Source organism: Haemaphysalis longicornis, unplaced genomic scaffold (genome assembly GCF_048455015.1).
Source record: "Haemaphysalis longicornis isolate Haplotype H1 unplaced genomic scaffold, Haemaphysalis longicornis Haplotype H1 scaffold_78, whole genome shotgun sequence".
Lineage (NCBI taxonomy): Eukaryota > Metazoa > Arthropoda > Arachnida > Ixodida > Ixodidae > Haemaphysalis > Haemaphysalis longicornis.
Window position 1 is genome coordinate 1,027,706 of NW_027526441.1, and position 21,676 is coordinate 1,049,381.

A 21,676-nucleotide genomic window follows, 5' to 3' on the forward strand; every position below is an offset into this window, starting at 1 on the left:
TATATTTTTATTCCTGCTATTTCTTGTTTATACATTTGTATACTTTTTTGCCTGTGTGTGGCTTACAGTTGAGGCACGAGCTGTTACACAATGCTGGCGAATTAAAAGGCCAGACATTACAGAAATATATGTGGAAACTACAAATGCGTCGCAGGAAACAGACACAAACTGCTCATCTATACCCATCAGTGAATCTCTAAAAGTGACAATTTTTTGCCGCTATTTGGACTCCGAGATCACTATCGTAAAAATAGTGCGCCAAGGAGACCCTACCCTGAGTGGCGTTATCGGAGTTGAATGATGATGGTTGGTTGAGTTTTGCTGCTCCGGGGTGCGGCACATTGGTTGGGCCAATCCCCCAACCATCTGACAACGGTAGGAAATAACTTTTTTACTTAGTTTTATCTCTGCTGCGACTACCGTGACTTCAAGCTCACGGGCAACTACTCATTAGTCCCAGCGAAAAGAATATACGTATCTCAGTGAGTGTAACAATGCATTAAGTGAGAGGCCATGGGGCCCTGGGGAGCAAGGATGAGAAGAAAAGGGGAAGGTCACAACTCGCACAATGAACACAGTTGCAGTCTTGGGGTCCTAATCGCAAAATGAACACATGAAAGTCAGTCAGTGGCAGCAAAACGCACAGTTCACACTGTGGACAATGCGGTTCACACTGAAAACAGTGCACGCTGCAGACAGTTCACATTGTATACCGAACGGGAAAGTCGGCCAGGCTGCTACACCAATTTGTAGAGTCTGTTTTCAAGGGCGTACTCGGTAATTGCTTCTATTGCGGTGGGATCGTCACGGACCCGACTAACATGTTCCTGTTCAGTCGCAGGGGCGGGACCTAGAGTTAAAAGCTGGTGGCGATTACGGTCGAATAATGGACAGAGCCAAATTTAGTGGTAACGATTTGGTGTGCCTTCCCGATTACAGGGGGAGGCATCAGCGCCATTCGGATCATGCTGGAGCTGTCTATTTGTAAATAACGTATCTTATACAGCAAAATCCTTGTGTGCATGAAGCAGAAATTGTTAAAAATAACTAATCGACATTGGCAACGGCGTGAGTGGTAGCACGCATGATTACTGATATCAAACTCGGCTTGGTGGCTTCAGTGAAGGGACTGTGGTCAATAGCCCTGTACAGAAGACATATATCAAACTCCTGGAGTACTTCAGTTGCTGTACAATCCAACTATTACTTAGCCCTTGGTTGGTATATATTTTCGATATTGTTTCCCTAAATTGTTATGACCAGCATTGTAAATTATGCAGAATTGATGACCGAGTGTGAAACGTGTGCGTTTGAGCTGGTGTCTTTCTTATCAATGTATCACCCTTGCAAGAACGATTCACACCTTCCATTGCTGTTAACAAAATGTCAATGTTTTCCTTAGTGGCACTGTTCCTGATAAAGAATAATGCAATGAAGTTAATGTTAACGAAATTCAATGTAATAGTGCTTATGAAAGTGCCAAAATGTAGCAGCTCATGCAGCTGTAATATTTCGCAAGAGTAGGACAGTTTGTAAATGTAGTCATGGGTAATTGGCTGCCTTTCTTGTAATCCTTGCCTACAGCACCGAATCGTGTTTTGAGCTGTGTATATACTGAAAGAGCACCCAACTCAATTGTATACCCTTCTGTGTGCTGTAGAATGAGCTTTCAATGAGGGTGTTTGCTTTCCGGACCGTGTATAATTGCCACATGCGCGTGAAAGCGCCAATCCGCGCGCGCGTGCACTTCGAGCACAGAGTCGAGCGCCTATTTAGGAACACGATCGGAGGTCAGCGTCAACTTGCAGGTGCGCAAGAAGAGCGCGGAGAGATCAGGGGCTCACGTACAAAAGGTTAGCTTCTACCACATGTGCGTCAGCTTCCCCAGCGCCGCAGGCCAGCCCCGCCCACGGAGCGAAACCATCGGCTGCCTGCCAAGCAGTCGAAACGAGGGGAGGGGGAAAAAAGAAGAATCCACCTCGCATGAAGTCGCGCACATATAGGTAGAGACGTCACGGTGCTGCGTCCAAGGACGCTAAAAAATTGCAATTTTTTTTAATATCCTTGGCTGCGCCCCTGCTTAGGGGGTGTGGTCGCCCTGGGCCCCTACGGGATATGGTTTGGGAATACGCGTCCTGGCACTACCACCCCTACCACGTAGGCAGGAGCACGAAGCGGCAGAGGTTCTACCGTTGTGCCTGTTACCCGAAAATTGACACCGTGGTTCCAGAATTGGACATGAGAGTGAATTATGTCGGCCGCGATGCCATCCTGCGGGAGTTCAGCACAGTAAGTCTACGGCTATCTACTCTGCAATATCAACTACGTGTCGTTTGGAATAGCTCTCCCTGATATCGGTTACGTGTCCTTTGGAACAGCTAGCTGATTTATAGCCCGGGCCGGGCTACAATATTTTAACAAGTGCAAAATTTTTTCCTACGCCGCATTCTAATCGTTTCACTAATTTAAATTATTTTTATGCGAATTTTCTGTTACTCGGTTCAACAGTTTCCCCTCCAACTTCTGCGTGAGCTTGTTGTATATCATTCATTTGTTCAAATAATCCGCCTTCAAATAACTTCACGAAACTACAGCGTGCTCATAGGTTTTATTCGTGAAAACAAGTCATTCAAATTCAGCGAAAAAAAAAGGTGGAAGCTGTCTTTTTTTTCGTCATGTAAAACTTCATGAAAATAACTACACACACGCATAAGCGCGCTGCCTTCGGTGTGGTATACGCGAATTAATCTTAAACGTATAAATAACCGGTGGTAATGCAAAAAAAACCCTATAGAACCGATAAACGGCCATGGTGGCGAGTTCCCTTTCAATTGTAGCAAGATCCAGGCTTATACATTACGGTAATGGTGCTTTCGTGTTAAGCCTCGTGCTGGCCTCGTGGTAACGTCGGCGCCATGCGGGTTAGGTTTAGCGCAACTGGAATGGTATTGTAGAGGGCTGGAAACACGCTCCAACCGAAAACGTTTTTGCTTTCCTCAACTGCTCTACTATATTTTCGGTTATGTCTAAAATTATTTCGCCGTCACCGTGTCGGCGTGTTGATGACAGAGACGCTGCAGTGAAAACATCCGTCTTGCTGGAGACTGGGTTGAAAGCTTTTTGTTTCTTTGAATAAATACGTTGAATTAATTTGAGAATTGGTTGATTCGTGCCGAATAATCCGTTAAACTGTATAATCGGCACCCGTCCCTGCAGACCCCTAATGCATGATTTGTTCGCTTTGTTTTACGTCCTGCAGCAGCTGCGCTGGTACGGCTTCGGCTCCCCGGAGCAGAAAGAAGGCATCCTTGATGGGGTAAGGCACGATCGACTGAACCGCTGAAGACGAGCTTTGATGACTGCAGTTCTTGAAAAAAATATGCGAAGTTTTGTTACTAAACCTTCAAGCTGCACAGAGTTTTACGCATTTATCACTATTTTCCTAGACGGTGTTTGTGTTTGTTTATTGTTGGATTTGTTTTTCAATGCTTCTGACTAGTCGCACCCCCCTCCCGACCATCGCCTTATGCACGTCACATTTACTGTAATCCCTCGTTACCTCGGCGTCGTAAAATACGCTGAAAATTTCTAGACAGGTGGAGTTTCGAGTTAAGCGAAACGCCGGAAATTTGCGGCACGTAATTGAAATAAGAGCTAATGCTGGTAAAACTCAATTGCGCACGGGAGCTTTCGTAACAAAGGCAAAAAAGTTCGCGGGGAAAACGAGTGTTCATTATTGCGGTAGAAAGAACTGCGTTATGCTCGCCTGTTTTCGTGTTCGCCTCCGGTCCAAGAAAAGCGTCCACCAGCTGCTCAATGCATCGCATCAATTGTTGGCAGCCACCGCTACATTCTACCTTGTTGCGAAGCAGCAGCAGCATCTTTGTTGTTTCTGTCATTATAGGCACTTTCCCCAGGCTCCTAGCTCTTCGTCCTCATAATCAGCTGCATCGCCCACAGCTCTCTCAATGATGTAGGCGTCGGTCAGCATTCCGGTAATGGGAACATCGGCCCTGTGCATCGTGAATTTCAAATTTGCCATTCACGGCCGCGTTCGGTGCGTATACAGTGGGAGCAGCGTTTGAACAGAGACCGTATGTCAGCTGCCTGTAGAGGACCTTGCCTTGTGTAATCTGTATCAACATTTCGAAATATCCGTAGTCCCCCCGAAACCGTTTCTAGATAAAGTGGGGAAAATACGTGCATGACACCTATTGGAGGTAAATGTACATCAAAAAAAAAAAGTTTTGACGTAACCTATACTTCGACATATCGGAGTTCGAGTTAACTTGAGATTACTGGATTTAGCGTCAAGCAATGCCGCAGTGTTGACAGCAATTGATTAATGCTCGCGTACCGCCGTAGCTTCATGTCAGGGGATTATCTAGGATTTCTATTCTGGAGGGGTGCTGAAATTCTCCTGGTGCATAAATCCCGGCAGAGATTTATACACCCCCCCCCCCACACACACACACACACACACAACCCCAGAAGGATTTCGACACCGCCACAAAATCGAAATTTTGTATAAACCACTGAATCCCGGGAAAGGTTCTCGTGGTTGGGGAGTCTATTTTTCGGGGAGGGGGGGGGGGGTCGTGGGATGTGTGCAGCGGCTAATAAATATTAGCGGCCAGGAAGCCACTGACCACGAGTTAAATTTCAGTGCAGAAAAATCAGGAATAATGGTTTTCAACGACGCTACTACCGACGTAGTGTCTATCCAGCAAGGCGAATTACCTAGAGTGAAGGGATATAAATATTTGGGAGTGTGGATAAACGCAGGAGATAACTACTTAAGTACTCACGAGGAGCAACTTAAGGTTAAGGGAAAGCAAAACGCAGCTATAATGAAGCATAGAGCTCTGTGGCGGTATAACAAATATGAAATAGTAAGAGGAATGTGGAAAGGAGTAATGGTTCCGGGTCTCACGTTTGCGAATGCTGTACTGTGCTTAAAATCAGACGTTCTATCAGGCCTTGAAGTAAACCAGAGAACGGTAGGACGTTTGGTCTTAGGCGCGCATGGAAAAAGCACTAACGAAGCAGTTCAGGGAGATACGGGCTGGGCGTCGTTTGAAGTTAGAGAAGCTCAGAGTAAAATATGCTTTGAGATGAGGTTGAGGGCAATGAATCAACGAAGGTGGGCAGCTAAGGTTTTTAGGTACCTATACTTGAAAAACGTGGACACGCAGTGGTTAAGAAAGACTAGAAGGCTAACGATTAAATACGGAAACAACAGTGGAGAATCGAAAACAGCCAAGTTAACCAAAAAAAAGCAAGGCAGATTGAAACGAATAAATGGAGGGAAAAAATGGAAGCTAAAACGTCGTTCGAGATGCACAAGGCTGAGAAAATGAACATCAGAAAGGAAAATTTCTACGATAATTCCCAGGGCAGTGCTTTGCTTTTTGAGGCTAGAGCAGGTTGCCTGCGAACTAAGAGTTTTGTGGGGAAGTATTCACAAAATGATGGGGTATGTGTGGTCTGCGGAAAAGAAACAGAAACTATGCGGCACATAGTGTTAGAATGTGAGGGTACCCATCCAAATCTACATGAAGGGAATATTGGGCTTCCATAAGCCCTAGGATTTAAGGGTATCAGAGAGGAAGTTAACTTCAAGGCTTTCGTGGGGACGAAAAGAAGATTAGAATGCTGGTGGACGAAAAGCAAATAGGGGAATATTGCCTAGGACAGTTACCACCTGTAACAGGGAAAAGAAAGTATTTCGGGCCTAATAAACTTTAGTGCCTGCCCTAAGCAGCGCTAGTATTAAACCAAGAGTGTAAAACATGGTTATATTAGTCCTTTTTGGGGAGATGACATGTCATCACCCCGCTTCAAAGGGGAAACCAATAGCAATCATCATAATCATCATCATCATCGGTGTATTTACCGAGAGTTACCGAAGACGCGACAACAGTGACTGTGAAAACGAAAATTATGGCTTTTTGCAGCGATCGATCGCTGAAGGTGGCAAAATATCAGGTGGCGCTGTAAAGCATTCCGTCATATACGTATACACCGCAAAAAACATCACCATTATGTGCTGAGCGACGCGTCCTTCGCGTAGTCGTCCATTATTAACAGGGCGCGCCCTGTAGGAAAAGTCGTAGTTAAGACCAGACTGTGCAGGCTGGACACAATAATTTCATTCCAAAATATCGTGCAAGAGTCTACACAGACGATAAGCCCAAGTGCCAGTATGGGCGCCATCCCACTCATATTAAAATAGGTTTTGGAGTGGGTCCGTGCCGTCCCTTCAAAGGGAACGATCGAGTGGTAAAAGAGCGAAGTACTCCGTTCTGAAACTAAGAATACGTTACGGGAAATACAAAAGACAACATGAGACTACGTGTGCTCCTTTTTATAACAACGTAGTAACTACAAAAAAGAAACTGGAGGTGCCGGGGTTCGAACCCGGGGCCTCTCACATGCGAAGCGAGCGCTCTACCACTGAGCTACACCCCCAGGACGGCGACCTGCCATGTAAAAGCCGACTACATAGAGGCGTCTCGATTCTACACACTTGTACGGTGTTAATCATTCTAAGGAGCGCCAATTAAACCTAAATATGACCTTCCAGAGTCCAGGAAGTCGCAATCGATCGCTTGTTTCCCAGCGAAGGTATGGGAGCCTTATCAAATGTACTACCACCACCGGTTTCATAGATAAAGCCGGACGTGGTAACAATCTTAACGTACACAGGGGCTCCCTTGTGTACTTTGTCTTGTTTTTCCACCTCGCGTGTACGTGCCACTCTACGCACACAGCGACAGCCTCGTGGACACAGCCCGCGAAAATGCGCCGGTGGTACCGGAAGCTGCGGCTCTGCGTAGACTGGCACCGGCTTCTTTGTTGTTAATAGTATTGACGACTGAACATGTTGCGGCTCTGCGAGGAAATAATGTGCGCTCTCGCTCGATTTTGGCGCGTTATGTGAAGCACATGCAGTGCTTAGCTGCCGCTAACCTAAGAAAACTAAATGCGGCACAGATTAGACTTCGAAGTTGTAAAGGATGTGAGGCGTTTACGTGAGTTTGAAAAATACTAGTGCGGGAGGCTTCAAGTATTTGCCAAGTTTTTTTGGCAAAAATAACTACTGCAGGGATTTTAAAATTTTCAAATAAATACTAAAGGACGTTATCGATGACTGAAGCTAACAACAATCCCAAAAAGCGGGTTTTCGTCACATTTCGAGCGCCTCTAACGTGCGCCCTATCTCACGAAAGGAATAAATACGATGCACAGGTAGGGTAACGGGAGGTGAAATCCTCAAACATATGTGGGGCATACTACGGGTAATCTGTTGGAAAAACTTCCAATGCTTGCGTTTTTTTACATGGTTTGAGCGGATGGAACAAAGAATTAGAAATTATGTCCGGACACAACCACATTGCGGTCAGAATAATAACAGGCAAGAAAAAAGAAATGACATTTAAGAAAATTCCGCTCGCTTAGTGCGAAGTCCATGGAGATTCTGACAAAAGGAATCAAAGCTCTTACTTGCCGTCATCATCAATACCCTTGCGTAATAATAATAATCAATCAATCAATCAATCAACCTTTATTTTCGGTGCCCAGGAACAACCCTAGGGTCTTGGTACTGGTATACCATACAAAAAAAAAAAAACACTACAATTAAGACAAGACAACATACACAAACTATATGTATGACATAAACAATAAAGTAAAAATAGTTACAGAAATCTTAGAAAGCAAAAAAGGAAAAAAAAGAACAGACAGTCAAAAAAGAAAAGGCAGGCTTAGTGTTGCAAGCCATGCCACTCGGCCAGCAAAACGTTCAGTAGATGTGAAAAATAGGAACTATACAAGCAAATATTCAATCAACATGACATAGAGTATACGTATATAGCCAAGGTTTTCTAACAACATATTAGAAAGTTCCAAAAAAAAAGGGGGAAAAGCTTCAGCATTACCAACACTGACACTAAAAACGTACAAATATTCAAGCAACACAAAACAAGAAAAAGTGAAAAGCAAGCAAGAACAGTTTGCACATAATACATAGGGTACATAAATTTGGAATGACATAAAGGACTTAAGCTACAACAGTTTTCAACTCATTAGAGAACAAAGTAAAGGAGCTCTGGAATATATCAAGCCGAACGGAATATTCATTATATGCGCATTGTATTCGGCAGATGGACGAGCGTCGGCTATTTAAAGCAACTGGTCTGAAAGCTGGAAATTTTCTGAAAAGTTTATTTGGCAAATTGACATTGATAAGTGTAACCAAATCGTCACACAAAATATTACCATGAAGAAGTTTATAGAGAAAGATAATATCAGCTCGCATTCGTCGACACCGAAGGGAAGGAATGCTTTTCAGAAGAGACATGATGCCGTTTGCGTCGTCTTGCACATGACGGAAGCGGTGCTTAAAGATAGAAAGGAACTTATTTTGAACCCTTTCGATACGGTCACTATTGGACTTGCAAGTTCCATTCCAGACAACAGACCCGTATTCAAGAAGAGGTAAGCAGAGAGCCGAATACAACTTTAAGAAAGGAAGCGGACCTTTAAACTCTCTAGAATACCTGCAAACAGCACCCAGACAACGAAGAGACCGACGGGTAATTTGTGCAATGTGGGAAGAGAAAGTCAGAGAAGAATCAAACAGTACTCCCAAGTCCCGAATTTCGGTCACCCTCGGCAGTGTGGTGCCTGCAATTTCATAAGGGTATTGCAGTTGTTGAGTTTTTCTACTATAGGAGACAACTTTAGTTTTTGAAGGGTTCAAAATAAGGTCGTTTTTGGTGCACCAACGATGGAATGACACAATATCAACCTGAAGAGAATTACAGTCCTGAACACTACGCACTTCTCTAAAGATTTTTATATCATCAGCGTACAACAAAAAAGAAGAATTTTGAATGGCAGAAGCAACATCGTTAATGAAAATGGAAAAAAGAAGGGGACCCAGGACGGAGCCTTGGGGTACACCACTGGTTGCTTTGTACCTAAATGATGTTTGACCGTTAACACTTACATATCGCTCCTTGAGATAACAACGTATAAGACCCACCAAAGAAGCGTGTACATCTAACAGAGTGAGCTTTGCAAGCAATAACGAGTGGTTGACAACATCAAAGGCTTTGCTCATGTCACAGTAGACCACATCCAGTTGGCTTCTACCAACGATTGCTGGGACAGCCTTCTCCATGAAGCATACAAGGTTCGTGGAAGTTGAACGACCACGCATAAATCCATGTTGATTAGGAATGAGGACATGTTTAAATGAGAAAGACAAGACCGTATGAAGAGATAACTCGAAAATTTTAGAGTCAGAACAAAGCAGCGAGACAGGCCTATAGTTTATAGCATCAGTTTTTAGGCCTGACTTGAAAACAGGGAATACGCGAGAGATTTTCCATGAGCGAGGAAACGTTCCCGACCGGAGACAGTTATTAAATATTGAAGTGAACACAGGAACGAATATATTTGCATATGTTTTTAGGATTGCAGCAGGAATACCATCTGGCCCACAAGAAAGCGAGGGCTTGAGCCGCTTGATGCTGGTCCGAATGATGTTCTCGTCCAGTTGTAAACAACCGGAGTTCTCGCCCTGGTGACAAGGGGCGCTGCTGTTGTCACTACCACCGCTAATCCCAAAAAAAGAAGAAAATTGACGAGCAATGCAGTCGGCCACCTTGACAACCTCATCGCCGTTGGAGTCTAGAAGACGAATAGAATCTTTAGTTGTACTAGATCTAGAATGAATGTATTTCCAGAAGGCTCCCGGTTGGTGAGTTGCTTTAGTTTCTACCGACGCCAGGTACGAAGTATGATCACGTTTGTGCAATATTTTACATAGGGCACGTAGGCGCCGGAATTCCTGAGCAAACTGGTTGGCACCAGAGCGCTTCATCTTTCTGTGCGCACGTTCCTTGAGTTTCAGGGCATCCCGCAATTCAGAAGAAAACCAGTGTGGAAACTTGAACCTCCTCGGTAAATATTGCGGGATGTATTCCTTCATACCCGAAAGCACAATCTCTGTGAAACGGTCGACTTGTTCATTGACATCAGTGTGGTCAATGACGGTCGACCAAGGGGCAGCGGAAAAATAGCCATACAGCCCAGCATAATCTCCCCTGGCGACAGCGTAATGAGGTTGCGTGTTGTTGGAATTTACGGAACGGTGGAGCAATGAAGGGAGGCAACAGGAAATAGAAAGAGGAGGATGAAATCTGTCCGGTATTACTAAAGAACAATCAGAGTGCAACACACTAACGCCATCAAAGTTCGAAAAGCACAGGTCCAGAATATTTCCACTGCAATTTTTTATGCGATTACACTGTGCCATAGAAGTGAAAGCCAAAAAATCTAGCAACCTATTACCCTTCTGTTCAATGTGGTGGTTGTAGTGGGAACAAGTTAGCTGGCTCCACTCCACGCCAGGAGCATTAAAATCTCCAAGCAGGAGGACTTTGCGGTTGCCATGAGTGATAAGCACCTGTTCAATGGAGGAGATTAACTTATTGAACGCCTCAGGAGCTACATCAGGAGGAATGTAAAAAACACCAAATAGAAGTTTTTCAGTTTTAGAGAAATGAATTTCGACCCATAAAGACTCATCTGCGTTATCAATATCGCTACGTAGCACACACGGGAGAGATTTGTCAACGGCGAGAAGGACCCCGCCCCCTTTTTGTTTGCATCCCGTTAAAGCACGATCATTACGATATACATGGTAATTTTGAGGAAAATAATCTCTGGATAGGATATCAGGGCACAACCAAGTTTCAGATATAGCTATTAACGGAAAGCAAGATGCCAGAACGTTACCAAAAAATTCAGTCGCCTTAGTTCGAAGACCTCGCACATTCTGATAAAAAACATCTAAACTAGTCATGGTTGTTTTTCTTACGTGATGCGCTCAGAGCTGTGAAGCATGCCTTCGCGAAACATGCCTCGAAACTCCTTAAAGAGGCAGTCTTTCGGCCAAACAGCGGGGTCATTTAGGCGCTCGAGACACTCTTCATTCAAGGAAATATAAAAGGATGCATAGGTGTCGAATTTAGTCTTCAGTCGTCGGCAGCTCAAGGGCGAGACACCTAAAGTTGACAGATGAGCATTGAGACTGGCAGGGGTGGTGGTCGGAGAAAGCTTGGAAACAAACATAGCTTTGGGGCGCTTCGGCTGCGAAACGACGACCAGTCCAGATGTGTCTGACGCACCCACACATGCCCGGCTTCGGCGCTTCTTCTCAAAACTGGGAGGGTGACAGTCAGGCACAGACACGGAAAGCACTGGGAAAGGGGTGGACGGAGTTGTGTGCAGTGTAGGAGACGCCGGAGACACCGCCTGCAGCGGAGCCGACGTAGCCGACGAGGATGGCACTTCATTGTAAACAGCTTGGGTGAAAGAAGGCTTCCCCGAGCTGCCGCGCATTCCATTCTGCAAAGCAGCGGGACGGCGAAGCAATTCAGCTCGCAGGGAGCAAACCTCTGCACGCAGGGAAGTGACCAACTTCGCATAATGGGCGCGGTCTCCCTCCCTCTCCTGACGGAGGCAGGCAAAAGCCCGCGCGTTTTCCCGGCGCAGAAGGTCGTTGTCCTCGCGCAGCCCGGCCACTTGGTCGCTGAGAAAGGAAATTCCCTCCAGCACGTCAGCGAGGAGCGCGCGAAGACCGGCAGGTTCGGCACCAAGGTCACCCGGTTGGAGCGGGGGCGCCGGTGCCTTCTTGACGACTGTCGGTGAGTCTTGACGAAGGGAGCAGGGGGAAGAAGCCCTGCTTGCGGGCGCGCCGAAGTCGTCGCTGGCTCCACTAGGCCTAGCCGCCACCTCAACCGTTTGACAGATGTTGCATTTGAACGGCCGAGCGCCAGATCTCAGGAGTTGAAGCTCAGCGTCCGGCCACACAACACACTTCGCGTGCACGCGTTTTTTACAGGCAATGCAGCGGAAAAACTTTTGTTTGCCATAAAAAACGCAAGAGCAAAGAACACAACAATCCTTGCTAGGCGCCATCTTGAAATAATAATAATAATAATAATAATAATAATAATAATAATAATAATAATAATAATCAATCAATCAATCATGTATCTTTATTGTGCCCAGGAACAGCCGTGAGGGCTTGGTGCTGGTACACAAATGGATAAAGCTGAAAAAAAAGGAAAACAAAAAGTGAAAGCAACGAACACTTTGACAGCGTTAAAATAGAGTAGGAAAAAAATAACTTTTAGAATGTATATTACAAAGTATACCGTACAAACCACTACAAAACGTAGATAGCGTATACACTACATGCAATGAACACAAACAAAACTGACAGGATACAACAGAATTCGTAATTACATCGTACCGATGAAACAGAACATCTGCACACTACAGATAATCGTATAACCTTATAACAGCAATCCATAAAATGGAAAACAACAAAAGAGTCATATAAACAGCATACTCTCTATACAGTAAGGTAAGCAGGTAAAAAGAAGTTACTATAACAAGAACAAGATCCATTCAGTATGACGGAGCAAAGGAATATTCCATATAGTTCCATGTAAGAGAATAAGAGGGAGCATATTAGCGAATGACAATTCTGTATGTGTCTGAACTGAACTGATTGAGGGAGCTGTTAAAAATATCTACGTCTGCAAAGTAGAAGTTACACGTGCTCTGCAGCCTGAACAGCGGGCAATGTCGGTTACAGGAGCTGAGAGTACGAAAAGGATGACATTTTGTTGTGGTTTTAATAGGCACTGTTAGCTGGAGCTCCGAAAGCACTTCCGCACTGCTAATTTGTCCATGTATGAGCTTAAAAAGAAATAAGAGGTCAGCTGTATTGCGCCTAGCCTTTAGCTCAGGCAGCACTTGCAAGCACCGTGGTCCAGAGTCAAGACGGTGATACTCGTGAGGGAAGCGATGTCTAAGTATGGACAGCAGCTTATTCTGCACTTTATCAATGGCCCTGCTGTTCGATTTGCATGTACCATTCCAGACAACCGAGGCATATTCCAGCACGGCACGACAGACAGTGGAGTACAGTTTCAGGAAGGACTTTGCACTACGGAATTCTTTAGACATCCGGCAGACCATGCCCAAGCGGCGGAGAGCTCGCTGTTTGTTGAATCGAACGTGCGGTATAAAAGTCAGCTGGTTATCAAATTGCACACCAAGATCAGTTGTCGTCGAGATTCGAGGCAAAGTAACATCGTGAACTAAGTAGTGATAAAGCCGGCAGTCTGTTTTACGCGTGTATGACAACACTTTGGTTTTCGCGGCGTTCACTATCAGTTCGTTCTCTTTACACCAGAGTGTAAATGCATCCACGTTTCTTTGCAAATGCCCGCAGCCGCTAAGAGACGAAACTTTCATAAAAATCTTGATGTCATCAGCATAAAGTAAAAAAGAAGAATGCCTTATAGCAGCTGAAACATCATTGACAAATAAAGAAAACAAAAGAGGGCCTAGAACAGACCCCTGTGGCACACCACTTCAAACGCAGTAACGATAGGATTGCTGGCCGTTAACATTTACGTAGCAGGTCCGCCCACGCAAGTAACTAATTAGGAGGTCAAGAATCAAATTATCTATGTTTAGGAGTGACAGTTTAGAAATTAACAATGGGTGACTGACCACATCAAAAGCCTTGCTCAGGTCAAAGTACGCAGTATCAAGCTGCCTCCTATGATGAACCGCTTCGGACGCTCGCTGCATGAAAGAAACGAGGTTAGTGGTTGTGGAACGTCCGGACATAAACCCGTGCTGTTCGGAAATTAGTATGCCCTTAACACTGGAAGTTAAAACATCGTGCAACACAGTCTCAAAAAGCTTAGACGCCGCACACAGTAGCAAAATAGGCCGATAGTTTCTAGCACTACCTTTAGCACCAGTTTTGAAGACAGGGACCAAGCGTGCTAACTTCCAGGCTGCTGGAAAAGTAGCAGACTGAATTGAATTATTAAATATAGCGGTTAGTATGGGAATCAGAAGCTCCCCATAGGTTTTTAATATTGGGGGAGGAATGCCGTCAGGGCCACAGGAAAATGACGGTTTGAGGCGCTTCAGGGCTTTCCGAACGTCGCCCTCACTTATTCTGGGAACGCAGAAATTAGACGAGGCAGAGGAAGAGTTGGACAACATGTTAACTTCACCCTTTGGAAATACTGAGCTGAAATGATCCGCAAAGGCATTACCAACGTCTCCAATCGGGTTTCCATTGTCGTCTAGAAGGTTAACGATTTCGACAACCTTGCCAGCAGGTCGATAGCGAACACACTGATTTCTACCTTGGCTATGTAGTCTGACCGATCGCGATCATACAGCTCTTTTCACAGGGCTCTCAAATACTTAAACTCCTTTTTCCAAGCTTCGGATTGTAGCCCGCGAATTTTCTTGTGAGCACGGGCTTCACATTTTAAAGCCTTTCGCAGTTCCGCAGAAAACCAGTTGGGAAATTTAGATTTCTTTCCGTACGTTCTTGGTATAAACATTTGCATTCCTTGATGAATAATTGTAGAACGTTTCTCGACTTGGTCATCAACAGAGGGAAGTTTGACGAGGAGAGACCAGTCAGTGTTACATAAGTAGTTATAAAAAGCAACGTAATCTCCAGCAGCATAATTGTACGTCGGATGTGCAGAATGGCCGGAGCACCTCGATTGCCCCGACACATACGGCAGTGAGATATGAAGGACAGAATGAAATTTGTCGGGACGGACCAGCAAGGTATCCGACAGAGAAATGGTAATGCTCGCCTGGTTGGAAAAGCAAAGGTCTAAAACATTACCACAAATGTTTTTGCACCTATTACTTTGTTCCAGACCAGTGAAAGAAATAAAGTATAACAGACAGTAGCCCTTCTGGGAAATGTAATGATGATCGTGTCTGACCGTGCCATCATCCCAGTCTACACCGGGAACGTTGAAGTCCCCGTATATAAGAAATTTAATGTCTGGGTACGCATTAACAACATATCTATTGATGTGACACAGGGCTGAAATTTGGCGGAGTTTATGGATGGACGTATATAAAAGGTGGTAATTAGGATACTATTTTTTCTACCGCCGAGAAGCTCCACCCAGACTGATTCTGCAGCAGTTTCGAGGTCTGAGCGACGACGGCAGTTCAACGACTTGTCCACCGCAATGAGCACTCCACCACCGCAACTTTTAGAAGTGGGGCCAGTACGGTCACTTCGGAAAACAACATAATTATCCCTAAAATAATCGCATGACGGAATTTCTGAGGATAGCCAAGTTTCGGTAAGGACGATTGCATTATGTGAGGACGAAGCTCTGTGAGGACGAAGGGTGCTCGAAGGTGCTAAGAGGAGTTTTTTGACTGCTTATGCGTCACAGATAGACGAAAATTGAGTGGTGATTCTTGTAGGGTCGCGCGATTTTTCTGTGGTTCTTTTTGTGCTTCATTGATTAAGGGCTTTAAATGCGCGATAAATACAGGACGGAAGGAATGAATCAAGATGGAAATGAACAAACATGTAAAGAAAGAAAGACAGGGATAAATGAAGGCAAAGAAAATTGTTCGCCACCCCGCCCTGCGAAAGTGGCTTTCCAGAAAACCTGTTGTCAATCAGTACAAATAGTGCTGGAGGAGGGTACGTAATGTTTCTCGTCGTCTCGACGGGCTTTTCGCTTGCGCTCGGCTAGTGTCACTAGATAAGCGTACAGAATATCCGCACTCTTTTTTCCTATTTTCCCGTGCCGCCGCCGTGATCATAGGTCAGTTCGCTTTACGTGACATTTGTTCACACTGTGGCGGTTCATGGGCGTCGCCATTTTGTTTATGCGTTTTTTTTCAGTCAACTCTGGTAGACTTTGCTTGTCCTCCCTGCAGCTCTGCGGCTGAGCGCGACTGCCGTCGTTCCGCATGCGAATCAAAGATAACGCGTACAACAGCATTTAAGCAGCAGAAGTGGGTACTAAGATGCCGTTTTGCTGCATCTTCAGTAGCGTTGTTAACAAACGACCCCGTCGAACTCTACGGCGAGGCAGTAGAAGCGGCAATCACGCAACACTGATACTGGCCGCCGTTGCTAATTTGTGTGCCTCGGAAGCGCTACTATAACACCTTATCTACTGACACTATGCTCGGCTTCTCTGGTGGCAAAAGATGGGTCATGCCATGCGCTCGGCGTGTGGCGCAAAAACTGCTTTATTTATTGACACCAGTCCTGCCTAGCCTTCAAAGATAATCGGCAAACATAATATTTACCAGGAACATATGGTGGGGGGGGGGACGCATTTTTCACAAGTGCCGTATGATCCATAATGCTGTTTCGATGCTTGTTTTGTGGTTTCCTAAAATGAATTAGCTAAATGTTGTATGCCTGATTAGCCTGACACATGCGCTCGGCGTCTTAGGCCTTGGCGCCTTGGCGTTTTTGCCATCGGAGATGGAACCTTTTGACTGTACAAGTATACAGCTTTGCTGTAATAGAAGAAAGTCCAACGCAAAGAAGGGAGCTAGAAAAAAAAACAGATGTACAAACTAGCGCGGCACATGTTTAGGCGGTTGCCTTTAAAACTTGGTTTCTATGTCCTTCTAGAATGTACCAGAATGCAGCATAGAAGATCACTTGCGGGAAGATGATTGCAATGTGAGAGGGGGGCGGACAGGGCATTTGGCAGCTCACTGTAAGCAGCATGGGTACGCACGAAGTTTGAACAACGCACTGTGTTGGGCAGGAGTGTCTATAGGACAACCAGAGAAATTACTAAAGCGGACTAGGTTGTTCCATATCTTAGATGTGTATTAAGGTTTTCCGTGTAAACATTAATTTGGCTGTCGGCGCTGCGTATGTCCCTTTCTTTTCCTTGTGTGTCTTTTTGTCTCCACTGTAGCTTGAGTAGTAGAATAATTTTTCCAAACGTGCACCGCACGCGAACAACCCTAAAACTGCCATGTTAACTGTTCAAGAATAGTAATCGGATAATGCTGTAATCACAGCTGTGTAGCTAAAGGTATTCTCCATCGCGGGAGGTATTGTATGCCTGCTCACGTTAGCACCTGGGCACAGGTTTATCCCCTGTGCGTAAATTCCGTCCCCTCACCTGCATGCATCTCCTGGGCAGATCAAGGCTGTCGTGAACTCTCGAAACAGGGAACTGACAGATGCGACCAAATGCAAAGAGGAGGACGACAACAGGTGTAACAGTCCCCTCGACACGCACGTCTACGACGTCAAGGTATGCATTCTCGTGCGTTCTCGCTTCAATACGCACACACATATAGCAAGCATGCATGTATACACGTATGTATGTATGTATGTATGTATGTATGTATGTATGTATGTATGTATGTATGTATGTATGTATGTATGTATGTATGTATGTATGTATGTATGTATGTACGTATGTATGTATGTATTTATGTATGTATGTATGTATGTATGTATGTTGTTACGAATCGGCCTGCCGCCATAGTTTCCCGCTTCACTCCTCGGCTGTGCGGCGAAGCCACTGCGTGCGCCTTTGAAACAGGTCCCTTCTTGTCAGTGATTCATATTTTCATGCCTCGACAAGACTGGGCCAGACGCTTCGCTTTCGACCCGTTTCAAATCTTCGGCGGCTGCCGGCGAGGCTCGTTTCGACGCTCTTCAAGGACAGAGAGGCCCCGCAATCACAGCGGAGTCCTCCTCTCCCCCTCTCCCTGACACAACGTGCGCCGATGCTACCGGCTGCTCACGAACTCTGGAAAGAGCGTTGTGGGTGTCTGTGACGTTCGTGGCGTGTTGCCGCTTGTTGACGTTTTGACCGTTACCGCTTTTGGGTATAAATAGAGCTGCCCAAGCGCTGTAACCCATTCCTGTTAGAGCAGTATGCTGTCACTCTGCTCGAGTCCTGTACTGTTACTACGGCCGTCAAGGCATTGTTCTTTGGCTTCGGCTCACCTCTCACTATGAAGTAAACAGGTACGTTAGCCTACGGCTTCTGGACTTCTTCACGGCTCAAACAGCGGCTGGCCGCTCGCTCTACAACACGCTACCACACGTATGCCGGAAGCGACAGAGCCCGGCTCGGGTGCGTCCTCAAGGTTGCAACAGTGTATGTACGTATGTATGTGTATGTTTGCGTATGTATGTGTATGCCGACTTATGAACATATATATTACTGTAAAGCGAAATATGCCCGGGATCTGGAAGCAAGCCATCGAGATATCATTTTTTTCGTTGTCCATGCAGGACGCCTATCTGCATCCCGACTTCCTGGATATGGTGTAGAAGGTCTCTACACAGGACGAGCTGCCTGCTTCGTGCGTTTTTTCGAAAGGTAAGCATAGAGTTATCCTGGCAAGAAAGAATATTTAGTGATTGTATTGTAGTTATTGATTGTAGTTATTGTATTATTTCCTAATTGATTATTCAATTGCCCGGCGTCCAGAGAAGGAGGTTTATCAGATCCCCCTGCTGACCCAAGAGTTCGCCGACAAGCTTCTGCGCGAACTGGACCACTTCGAGCGCTCCGACATGCCCAGGATCAGGCCGAACGTCCTCAGCAACTACGAGGTACACACCATAGTATAGCCTCTTTCATCCATGTACATTCACGGGGTATACATTCACACAGGTGCGTCTATGGCTATCTTGCGTTTTAGCATGACGTGCACTCTCAGCTGTGGTATCAGAGCCTGATTAAACGTAGGGCTATTATGGCTGTGAGGGCCGACACAGTGGTGGTATTTTACTTTATATATATGAGCGAGTTTTAACCCCTATGCTGCATAATTGAAAAATTGTTTCTCAGTGCACCCATCCCAACTGTGCTGGCAAGGAACATGTCTGAAATTGGCTGAAACATGTGAATGAAGGATTTAACTTAAGAGCTAGTGTTTGCCCTAAATGTTCTTCTTAATCGTTCCTTTGTATTCACACATAAAAGAAAATGTTTTCACGTTTGCAGTGAAGCTAAACTAGGCAGATGTAACCATACTAGGAACGTTTAGTGGGACACAAACAGTGCACAATATCCTCTACTGGATTTGCCCACTCTGGATGAGTATTCGTCTGAAACATCTTCAAAAGAGGACTTTGTCCTGCAGTAGACACGGACGACTACAACGTAGAATATAATGAAAGCTTAAATTCCCAGTTAAATAAAGAAGTGAAGCGTTATTTACGAAGAACTGTTGATTAAGGTAGCATATGGCGGCATCTCTGCATACCATCTCAACAATATAGTCCCTAAACTTCCGGAAGTCTCAATACGCGTGAACGGACCACCCCGTGGAGCAAGCAGATTACTGCAGCGTATACGCTGTTGTGGGGAAGCTGTCGGCTGTTCACTATGCCAGTATTGACTCATAACAATTTATGATAAAGTAATCCATGCCCCACACGTTGCGGGCAGTTCCCTGGCCACACCCTAAGACCTTCACAGACAATAAAGATTCTCACCATGAGAGCCATATTGGTTTTGTTGTTTTGAGCCGGGAACGTATATCAAACTGCGCTGACGGATGCATTTACTGCAGAGCAGGCTGCACTGCCAACAACGGCCAATAATTGCTTATTTTGACTGTGTAATGGTCTGGTCAAATTATATTTTTCTAAATAAAAGTGCTGCGAGGACAGGACAAGTGAACTCCTCGATTCATCCGACCGCATGCCGGCGTAAGTTCTTGCCGTCATGAGGAACGGTCCACGCGTTTCTACGCAGACGGTTCTCAGCCGCCTGGGCTTCGACGAGGGGTTCGTGGCCCCTCTACGCGATCGCTACGTGACGCCCCTGGCCAAGGCACTGTTCCCGGGTTGGACGGGCTCGCGGCTCGACTCGCACGTGGCCTTCACTACGTTCAACTCACCCTGGAGCAAGCAGCGTCTCGAGTACCGCTTCGACAACGCCGAGGTATAACTGCGGGTTGAGATGCGTCGACTTCAATTGCCCGTTGTCGCCTCTCCACCGCGCAGCCGTCTTGCAACTATAGGCAAGCTCCGTCAATCGCATAATCCATTTCGAACACCAATTGCGTAGCCCGCTAGAAAAATGTGGTGAACAGGAGTTCCAGGAGCAGCTTTCCTCTAGAACTGTGCTAGCGAGGCTACAGTTGACACCCTCTACAGGTGGATCCCCTGTCCATAAGCAGAAAGAGAGAGAATAAACTTTAATTAATCCAGAAAATGCTTGAGAAAGGCGTCCTCATTCCAGCTTACAAGTCTTGTGCGACACATCCCGGAATGGGCTAATGTACAGAATATAAAAATGACGTATCCCGGGCACAGGTGGGAACCAGCGCAAAACGATAGTATGGCAAGTTTGTCGAGAGATACGAGACGTAACGATGAATGTTCAGTCTCAATGCCCTTGGTCACCGCATCACCAGTTTTTGACGTGTGTAGGGATGAGGGGGAAGAGGGACAAGTGAGAAGACGCACGCAGTTGACATGTCTTCCATGAAGGCCGGAGTTGAAACTGAATATCCTTGAAACGGCACCAGTTCAGTTTAAGTGTGGCCCGATAGTGATCGGTCGACCGATGTTAGAAGATGATAAAAAGGTGAGATGCCTCTGGCTCGGGGTCGACCGCAAGCGTACGTCGACGTACTCCAAAAGTACAATTTACGTGAAGGTACCATGTAGTGAAAGGTCAGATAGTTGCGCAGTTCAGCCAAGGCCACGTCAGCGATCCTCGCCCTCCACCCACCGCGTTAAGTTCGGGCTCCTAATTTAAATAATGAAAGCCGCCGGTGTGTCATGTATCAGCGTCGCCTCCGCTTGTAGCTGTCATGCTGGGTTCCTTCCGTGCAACCGCAGGGACGTGAAGTTGGGGGCCACTGAGTGCATGCTTTGTGTCCCTTGCTTTTGTGTGGCAAAAGACGGGGGTACTTAGCCCAAGTACCTCTGTTGGTATGCGGTCGTTTGTTGACGAGCTGACGTGAAGCGAAAGGATGGTGTCTCCGCGGCGTAGTTTTTGATGATTTGCGAAGCCGGCGTCGGCGCTGTTCGTTGATGGGTAATTTGCCTCGGGAATATTCGCGTGGGGCTGAAGGAGCGCTTCCCGGTAGTCAGACGGCGGGCCACGGTCCCTTAGTCTGAAGAAGGGATTAGCTTGCGACTCTCTTTGTGCCGGCGCGCGCGCGGACAAGTGCAAGGCGGCAAGGCGAGGACGCTGTAAGATGGTAGCCGCGCGAAGACCGCTCTAAGCATTCGGCTTTAACTTTGAGCAGGCGCCACCCGATTAATGTAATGGTTCTACCACTCCGCGCTGTCAGTGATTTTAGGTAGCAGATGTCTTGTACTTGCTTGTCGGTTACAATAACGTGCGCGGGAAACGTACTATGAGTGCATGAGATAGTGTTGGGTCACGTGACTTTAGGTGGGGACATGTGTAGGATTGGTTGGTTCTTGTGGCCAATCAATGGTTCATATTATTAAGTTTGAAAGAGGTTTTCACTCTTCCATGAACGCCCTCTTTAGAGGCGTGGATTTTGGGATCAAAACCAGAGTGTCGGGTTTTGTCGGGGGTCCGTCGAGAGGGATCTAGTTCAGTATAGATGTTAGCCCAACAGGCTGCTGCGGGCAGAGTGAGAATGTAACCGTCATTCTGTCCTGATGTAAATACTTGGAGTAATGTATATAGTGTAAATAAACCTAATATCCAGCAAGAAAGGCAGTCTTCATCCGTCCCCTGCTTCAAGCATCGGACGTCGGTCATCGGTGCGAGTCGAGATCGTCATATCGGCTCGAGCT

The 21,676-nt window shown here is 46.0% G+C and overlaps 1 protein-coding gene and 1 non-coding gene across 2 annotated transcripts; one reads left to right on the top strand and one right to left on the bottom strand.

The window, feature by feature from the left end:
- The first annotated feature begins 2,115 nt into the window (after positions 1-2,115).
- Positions 2,116-19,841, top strand: LOC144148127 (2-oxoglutarate and iron-dependent oxygenase domain-containing protein 2-like). Its single transcript, XM_077679713.1, has 6 exons — positions 2,116-2,289; positions 3,260-3,316; positions 17,064-17,177; positions 18,212-18,260; positions 18,372-18,496; positions 19,647-19,841. Exons 1-6 carry the CDS (start codon positions 2,116-2,118, stop codon positions 19,839-19,841), a joined length of 714 nt encoding a protein of 237 aa, XP_077535839.1.
- Trnaa-cgc (transfer RNA alanine (anticodon CGC)) lies at positions 6,400-6,471 on the bottom strand. The gene has a single exon. It is a non-coding gene; the product is annotated as a tRNA-Ala (tRNA).
- Positions 19,842-21,676: the final 1,835 nt, after the last annotated feature.

Coding starts and splice junctions, on each gene's coding strand:
- LOC144148127 (XM_077679713.1), top strand. CDS start 2,116: ATGGTTTGGGAATACGCGTCCTGGCACTACCACCCCTACCACGTAGGC. Junction 3,317..17,063: donor AAGAAGGCATCCTTGATGGG/GTAAGGCACGAT, acceptor TCTCCTGGGCAG/ATCAAGGCTGTCGTGAACTC. Junction 17,178..18,211: donor CGCACGTCTACGACGTCAAG/GTATGCATTCTC, acceptor GATATGGTGTAG/AAGGTCTCTACACAGGACGA.